The following is an 8,405-nucleotide window of genomic DNA, read 5'->3' as shown; positions in this document are numbered from 1 at the left end:
AGAGCCTCAACTGTATTTGTAAATGAGATTTACTTCTTTGAGAAGGGTAAGCAATTAGCTATTTGAGAAGATTTAACGTGATGCAACGGTCTTATCACCCATTTTAACAAATGTCTCTTGTAAGAGTTCAAAACTTTTAAATATCTCGTTCACTTTCGCACGCATGCCCTGCGTGTGCGCGTCCACTGTTAGATACGCAGATGATGATATGGAAGATGACAAAGAGAATACAAGGCCAGATTACATACAAGAAGCATATGAGAAGTACAAAGAAGAAGAGCATGGAAAGTTATATGGAAGTGATATTGCTTTGCCATCACCGCAAAGGAACCTATGACTGCCATTGTTGCTAGTGATATGGTTTTGCCCGCAACTATTATACAATTCTCTATATGATACGTTTACATAGTGGACTGCTACACATATGTCATATTTGGTTTAGACAGCGGACTACTACACATATGTCATATTCAGCAGACATTGAATTGGAGATTATAGGTATTCTACTAGCCCGCGCACATCACATGGTAAGATACAACTCAATAAGAGAATTAAGGTGGGAGGTTATATTCCTTGGGACGAGGGTGTGTATATCTTCATCTTTGATTCAGGTGGACTAATTCCCGGGTGGAGTTTATGTGAACTCAGGACCGAGTTCTCCACTGTGAACTTTTGAAATACGCGACCATGCTTCTTGTTGCATATTTCAGTTCCAGCTTCATTTTTAGTCTAGGTATGTGATTTGATCTTGTTTGGTTCGTATCTTGGGAAAATGATTCTCTGATTACTCATTCTATGCCTATTTTACTTCACATTGCTCCTTGCCTCCTATTTCGGCTTTTATAATTGTGGCCATGCTTCTCATTTCAGTTTCGGTTTCTACATGCAAATTTTGTATGTTCTATTTTGGCTCTTATCCATCTGTGGTAATATGAATCCCTGATTATTTACCTTGTGTTAAGCATATTTTGTGTGGCTCAAAATTACTTGTGTTGAACCATCAGAATGTGTAGTGTATCCCTCACTCTAAGTTTCGGCTTCACTTTGACTTTCTGTTGCAGCCTTCTGTTTCCCTACCATGCTAGACCCAGCTAGAGTAATGCTTGTTTACTATCTGAGCGTTAGCTCACTCGTAGTTTAAAATTTTCAGATATTGAAATTGGACTTGTGCAAAGATCTGGAGTGGGAGCGTACCCTCGTTTTATTTGGTCAAAGGACTAGTAATTTGCACTTGAGCGTGTATACATCTTTAAATAGTATTGATGGATATCGATGTTTTAGTGAGAGAGAGAGAGAGAGAGAGAGAGAGAGAGAGAGAGAGAGAGAGAGAGAGAGAGAGAGAGAGAATTCATGAAAAACAAGACTCTATATTCAATCAATCGCTTGATTGTCCCATTGACATACTCAAACTGTATTATTATTACGATTTTAAGAAATGCAAACATCAAGTTTGCTTATTCAAATACACTATTGTAGTTAATGCATGGGATCCTTGTCGGTAGTTATCTAGTTTTTGGGCCCGAACTGTGCCTGAAGAAAATCAACCACTTTCTTGTCAAGTTGGAAGGCCTTGGCGAGAACATCATCGGAGATGGGCAGGTTTGATCCGAAGACGGCATTAGCTATGGTGATCACACCTGGGTTCTGACTTGCCAGAGCGGCAATGGCCACCGCATTGGTCTGTCCAACATTGAATTGGAAGTGAATGAGACCTATTGGAAACACAAACACATCACCCTTATTGAGGACCTTTGATATGAGCCGATTTTCGCCATTTGCAAGGTTAGAGGTGACGAAACCAACGAGGAGGGTGCCCTCTTGAACTACAATCATCTCAGTGCCCCTTGGGTGTGTGTGGGGAGGGTTTAGTCCATAGGGTGCAAAGTCTATGCGAGCCATGGAGATGCCAAGAGTGTTGAGTCCTGGTATTTGGACCACGTTCACTGCGGTCACATTGGACCCAACTCGGTTATTTGTGTTGCGTGGCATGTCAAGCCCTGGGAAGAAGAAATCGCTTGCTTGAGCGAGCATTGGGTCCTTGCAAACCACGCCATTGACTAACACTGAGAAGGAAAAACATCAAAAAAAGATCAGCCAATAAAAAAAACATAACCCATGCACGTAGGGCCGGTGTCCACACGCAGAGTAAATGCAATAACAATATTTCTCAAGTCATCTAGCCTACCAAAAATGGAATTGAGTTTGCACAAACACGTGATTATCATGATACTAATGGAAGTTAAATTGAGAAATTTGTACCTGGAGAGATATTGTCAGCAACACAAAAGTCCTGTAGAGGACTGGGATCAGCGGCAAAGGTAAGAGAAGATGCCAAGGAAAGGAGTACAAGTACAAGGAGGGGAGTAGCCTTCTCCATTTTATCAATCTAAAGAAAGTATTGGGTGCAAGTGTTTTGACGGTGTGGAAGAAGCTTAGAAAGGGTGCATATTTATAGCACAGAGAGAGAGAGAGAGATAGATAGAGAGATGCATGGCTTAGGGGTCATGTGATTTCATGGAAATGGTCTTGTTACTACCAAATCAATACACGGTTTAACAACTACGCTATCTAATCTAATTTTTTATCCAAGTAGATCTTTTCCAGCAAAGAATAGAAGCAGCCGTCGGACTTGTTTTTCTGTGTAAATTTTGTTTTTAATATTTTGAAATGGTAAGATCTAAATTAATAAGTGGAGCGAGCCCCACGACCGAGCTGGTCGTAAGTATACAAAGAAAAATAAAAAACAACATATTATGGAGGAAGAAAACCAAAGATCCAATTCACTCCATCTCTCGCAAAACCGTCCGCTACACTATTAGCCGAGGGATGGACATGCTGAAATCAAACTGGGTGATCTCCCACACGGCCTCAAACAATGCCTACCCTATTTATACCATGTATATATTCCCAAAATACTTACCCATTTGATTGCTAATTTGCAGACCTTTTTTTAAGGTTGGCCAATACCACTCTAATTAGGAAATTGATTTTTCCCGACCCCTCTTCAGCATTTCCTTCTCCTTTTGTTAATCTTTTCTTAAGAATGGCTACATTTCCAACTTTTGTTTGCCTTTCTCTGAAAATAGTCATTTCCAAGAAAGCACAAACAAAAGGATGGATATGCTGAGGAATGAGGTAGAAATTAAAATATCACTTGTAATTATTAAAAAAAACTTATGGCATCTCTAAATTTTTTTATTTTAGTTACTTCGTTATTAAAGATTCTTTGCGAAATCTTAGTTAGATTGTAAATAAAATAATAAATATATTTTAAACTCCTTTTACCATTTGGTTGTTTTTCAAATATGCAATTTGAGAAAAAAAAATGGCGTCGATTTTCTATCGTTGAAGCTGTTGATCTGGTGGACCCCCACTTACACCGAAAGGCCATCCATCATCTACTCTAAAACTATGGTAGGATGATCCTAACCCACTGATGGCAAAATTTTCAAAAAACGTCTTAAAGAATTTAAAAACGATTTTTTCAATAACTTAATATCATAAATTTTGGGGGCAACTAAGACGCCCTTATCTATATATTTGTACCAATATGGCTCCAATAGTATATCTACTACTACCTAATACATCTTTTTTCCCAACTTGACTTTCATTAGGTTGGATAATTTAATTAAGGGAAAATTACAGATACACCCCCTCAAATATGGTCAAATTCCACTTCTAACCCCGTGGTATCAAAGGAACCAAAGACACCCCCTTAGTTTTCAATAATGCTTGTTATATGACGGGGTGTACAGGAACGAATAAATTGTTAGGGGGTGTCTTTGATGGATTCTGAACTATAGGGTGAAAAATAGGGGATCTACTTAAAAATGTCAGAAAGTTGAGGGGTTGCCTTTGGTACCTTCGATACCACGGGGTTAGAAGTGGAATTTTGCCCTAGTTGAGGAGGTGTATCCTGTATTTGTCCCTTTAATTAATGCCCTATTTATCTGAAAAAGGGCTCCACTTATTGAGCGGGAAAGGCATACTCTATATGTAGCTAATCCAAGGGGTTTATTCCATATATAAATTAGAGAAATGATAATGGGAATGGCTGCCTTGCAAAAACCAGCTAAAGGTCGCCCCACATTGGTCCATCCCAACGAAAATCATTTGAAAGAGCACAGAAAAATATGAAAATGGCACGGACAGATATTAAATTAATGGAAAAAGAAATCCACCTTGGTCAGAAGTCCCAATAGGAGCGCCCATGCAGATGGTTTTTTGCAAGGGCACCATTCATTTTAGCATTTTCGTCTTGAAATTATATATGAAAGGAGGCCAATCCAAAGAATTGCTTATCCAAGGATGTGTATCCCCCAACGACAGAGAACAATGCAGTTCCATGCCACGTCCAGTTTTATACATTTTCAAAGTTTCTGTTCGCACTAATTATTGATTTGTTGAGCTGAGTATACGTCATTTCACTAAACTAGATGACGAGGTAGTTGTGAACTTGTGATGTGGAAAACCCCCTTGCGAGATTGTTAGATGAAGTAATTAAAAACTTGTGGGGCCCACCTAATTCAAGTCTATCGTATAGTCATCTAGAAAGCATACAAAACTCCTTTTGCATGTTAATTTATTTTTAGGGCGCTGATATTTTCGCCCTTGACCGCCCCCTTGGACGCTAGTTTCCCTCTTGACAGCCCACTATAATCCAAACCATCCATTTGATGGCCCACAACATAAATAGGTTGCACCCCAAAATATTATAGATCGGAGGTTTGAGATCATCCTGTGGAAATGATTTTGGGGGAACAACCTATTTACGTTGCGGCCCATCAAATGAATGGCTTGGATCATCCTATTGTGTGGACCGTACAGTTCATTTTGAAAAATATAAGTGGGGCCTACAATTAGGGGTGAGCATTATTCTGTTAAAACCGAATACCTGAACCGAATTGGTCGGTTCGGTTCGGTTTTGGTTTTTTTTTTTGGAAATTCGGTTTCAGTTTCGGTTTTCTAAAAAAAAAAATCGGTTAACCGAATAACCAAAATTATGGATGAAAACCATTTTTTTTCCCAAAAAAAGTGCTATATGTGCACTCCGTAGGATGATTAAAACCGTCCATTTGATTGATCCCAACTTAATTAGGTTGTGCTCAAAAAATCATTTTGATCGGATGATCCTAGCCCTCCGATCCAAACCGAGATTTTAATTTTTCCCCTCTATTTCTCCCACAATTCGGTTATTCGGTTATAACTGAATAACCGAATTTTTATTCGGTTTGGTTTTGGCGAATTTCGGTTCGGTTTCGGTTACCGAAATTTGGTAACTGAAATTATTTCGGTTACCAAATTTCGGTCTATTCGGTTCGGTTAAAACCGAATAACCACCCCTACCTACAATTGGGCCTTAATGTTACTGTAACAGCTGAACCATAGGATGATCCAAACCATCTATTCGATGGCCCACAACTTAAATAGGTTTCACTCCAGAATATCATTTTCAAAATATCATTTTCAAAGGATGATCGCAACCCTCAAATCTATAGAGGTTTCTCTTTAGATCAGAGGGCTAGGATCATTCTTTGGAAATAATATTTCGCGGTGCAACCTTCGAATGGATGGTTTGGATCATCCTATGGAGGGACCTACCTTCCTCACAAATTAAAACAAATTAATTATTGGGCCCACCAACAGTTCATGCACGTTGGAGAGAGAGAGACACCGGATTGGAGTAGTGTTGTATCGGTAAAAAGTAGATAGGAAACATGCTTTATGGATTGGCCGCGAGATACAAAGTCAAAGTCTTATTGAAAGGCTATTTGGTGTGTGTTAAATACATTCAGCAATATAATAAAGTTCTTTTGTGTTCTGTTCTCTTCTGTGTTTCTGTATTACTTGTTCTTTAAATTCTACAAAGTGGTATCAGAGCAGAAAGGCTGGGGACAATTTCGAAAGAAGACCGGCATGGGTTCGGTAAGTTGGCAATATGGCAGGCAATACCAATTCTTCAAGTTTTCAGCAAAACGTTCCTTTGTTTAAAGGTGCTAATTTTCAGTTTTGGTCTACTATGATGAAGACATTGTTTATGTCACGTGATATATGAATCCTTTTGAATATCCCGACTTTGTTCATTCGTATATTTTGATCTTAGTTACTTGTGTTTGATCATGCTTGTAAATCTCCACTGTGAACTTTTGAAATACGCGACCATGCTTCTCGTTGCATGTTTCAGTTTCAGCTACATTTTTAGTCTCGGGATGTGATTTGATCCTGTCTGGTTCGTATCTTGGCAAAATGATTCTCTGATTACTCATTCTATGCCTATTTTACTTCACATTGCTCCTTGCCTCCTATTTCGGTTCTTATTATTGTGGCCATGCTTCAGATTTCAGTTTCGGTTTCTACATGTAAATTTTGTATGTTCTATTTTGGCTCTTATCGATTTGTGGTAATATGAATCCTTGATTATTTACCTTGTCCTAAGTATACTTTGTGTGGTTCCAAATCACTTGTGATGAACCCTATGTGAATTTCTTTGCGATGAACTATAAAAGATAACCATCAGAATGTGTAGTGTATCGCTCGCTTTAAGTTTGGGCTTCACTTTGACTTTCTGTTTCCCATCAGTGGGTTAGGATCATCCTGTTGCAGACTTCATGATCGGTGTGTGTGTGTGTGTGTGTGTGTGAGAGAGAGAGAGAGAGAGAGAGAGAGAGAGAGAGAGAGAGAGAGAGAGAGAGAGAGAGAGAGAGAGAGAGAGAGACGAATTCATGAAAAACAAGATTGCATAGTAAATCAATCCCTTGATTTCCCCAGTGACATACTCAGACTGTATTATTATTACTATTTTAAGAAATGCAAACATCAAGTTTGCTTATTCAAATAGACACTACGGTAGTTAATGCATGGGATCCTTGTCGGTAGTTATCTAGTTTTTGGGCCCGAACTGTGCCTGAAGAAAATCAACTACTTTCTTGTCAAGTTGGAAGGCCTTGGCGAGAACATCATCGGAGATGGGCAGGTTTGATCCGAAGACGGCATTAGCTATGGTGATCACACCTGGGTTCTGACTTGCCAGAGCGGCAATGGCCACCGCATTGGTCTGTCCAACATTGAATTGGAAGTGAATGAGACCTATTGGAAACACAAACACATCACCCTTATTGAGGACCTTTGATATGAGCCGATTTTCGCCATTTGCAAGGTTAGAGGTGACGAAACCAACGAGGAGGGTGCCCTCTTGAACTACAATCATCTCAGTGCCCCTTGGGTGTGTGTGGGGAGGGTTTAGTCCATAGGGTGCAAAGTCTATGCGAGCCATGGAGATGCCAAGAGTGTTGAGTCCTGGTATTTGGACCACGTTCACTGCGGTCACATTGGACCCAACTCGGTTATTTGTGTTGCGTGGCATGTCAAGCCCTGGGAAGAAGAAATCGCTTGCTTGAGCGAGCATTGGGTCCTTGCAAACCACGCCATTCACTAACACTGAGAAGGAAAAACATCAAAAAAAGATCAGCCAATAAAAAAAAACATAACCCATGCATGTAGGGCCGGTGTCCACACGCAGAGTAAATGCAATAACAATATTTCTCAAGTCATCTAGCCAAACCCCACATTACCTACCAAAAAATGGAATTGAGTTTGCACAAACACGTGATTATCATGATACTAATGGAAGTTAAATTGAGAAATAAAAAAAAAGCATTTGTACCTGGAGACATATTGTCAGCAACACAAAAGTCCTGTAGAGGACTGGGATCAGCGGCAAAGGTAAGAGAAGATGCCAAGGAAAGGAGTACAAATACAAGGAGGGGAGTAGCCTTCTCCATTTTATCAATCTAAAGAGGAGTATTGGGTGCGAGTGTTTTGATGGTGTGGAAGAAGCTTAGAATGGGTGCATATTTATAGGCAGAGAGGGAGAGAGAAATAGATGCATGGCTTAAGGGTCATGTGATTTCATGGAAATGGTCTTGTTACAACTTAATCAATATATGGTTTAACAACTACGCTATCTAATCTATTTTTTTCATCCAAGTAGATCTTTGCCCGCAAAGAATAGAAGCAGTCGTCAGACTCTTTTTTCTGTGAAAGTTGAAACAATCTTTTCTTACCTAAATTATAATGTAACTTATCTGAGTTGAAAAATGCCTGCCCTTTTTTTAAATGCTTAAATCTAAATTAATAAGTGGGGCTTGCCCCACCACCGAACTGGTCATGAGTACAGACAAAGAAAATATACAAAGAAAAATAAGAAACAACATATTATGGAGGAAGAAAATCAAAGATCCAATTTACTCCATCTCTCGCGAAACGGTCCGCTACCCTATTAGCCGAGCGAAGGACATGCTAAAATCAAACTGGGTGATCTCCCACGTGGTCTCGAACAATGCCTACCCTATTTATACCTACCCGTTTGATTGCTAATTTGCAGACCTTTTTTTAAGGTTGGCCAA

General features: G+C 39.5%; 2 protein-coding genes across 2 annotated transcripts; both read right to left on the bottom strand.

Moving 5' to 3' along the window:
* Window positions 1-1,506: 1,506 nt before the first annotated feature.
* LOC143883194 (germin-like protein 8-2) lies at window positions 1,507-2,377 on the bottom strand. The gene is made up of 3 exons (XM_077386543.1): window positions 2,260-2,377; window positions 1,800-2,063; window positions 1,507-1,712 (listed from the first exon to the last, which is right to left on the bottom strand). Exons 1-3 carry the CDS (start codon window positions 2,375-2,377, stop codon window positions 1,507-1,509), a joined length of 588 nt encoding a protein of 195 aa, XP_077242658.1.
* Window positions 2,378-6,864: 4,487 nt separating this feature from the next.
* On the bottom strand, window positions 6,865-7,781 carry LOC143883747 (germin-like protein 8-2). Its single transcript, XM_077387066.1, has 2 exons — window positions 7,664-7,781; window positions 6,865-7,437 (listed from the first exon to the last, which is right to left on the bottom strand). Exons 1-2 carry the CDS (start codon window positions 7,779-7,781, stop codon window positions 6,881-6,883), a joined length of 675 nt encoding a protein of 224 aa, XP_077243181.1. The 3' UTR covers window positions 6,865-6,880.
* Between the last annotated feature and the right edge of the window lie 624 nt (window positions 7,782-8,405).

This window comes from Tasmannia lanceolata, unplaced genomic scaffold (genome assembly GCF_043159265.1).
Source record: "Tasmannia lanceolata isolate RefF3 unplaced genomic scaffold, GAP_Taslan_0.1 ptg000008l, whole genome shotgun sequence".
Taxonomy (NCBI): Eukaryota; Viridiplantae; Streptophyta; class Magnoliopsida; order Canellales; family Winteraceae; genus Tasmannia; species Tasmannia lanceolata.
Note: the sequence above shows the minus strand (reverse complement) of the source record. Positions and strands in the feature narration are given on the sequence as shown.

What these genes read in the sequence shown, in the direction of transcription:
- LOC143883194 (XM_077386543.1), bottom strand. Translation starts at nt 2,377, where the DNA reads ATGGAGAAGGCTACTCCCCTCCTTGTACTTGTACTCCTTTCCTTGGCA. An exon ending in TGCTGACAATATCTCTCCAG is followed by an intron (nt 2,064 to 2,259) that starts GTACAAATTTCT and finishes TTTCCTTCTCAG; the next exon opens with TGTTAGTCAATGGCGTGGTT. An exon ending in AGAGGGCACCCTCCTCGTTG is followed by an intron (nt 1,713 to 1,799) that starts GTTTCGTCACCT and finishes TGTTTCCAATAG; the next exon opens with GTCTCATTCACTTCCAATTC.
- LOC143883747 (XM_077387066.1), bottom strand. Translation starts at nt 7,781, where the DNA reads ATGGAGAAGGCTACTCCCCTCCTTGTATTTGTACTCCTTTCCTTGGCA. An exon ending in TGCTGACAATATGTCTCCAG is followed by an intron (nt 7,438 to 7,663) that starts GTACAAATGCTT and finishes TTTCCTTCTCAG; the next exon opens with TGTTAGTGAATGGCGTGGTT.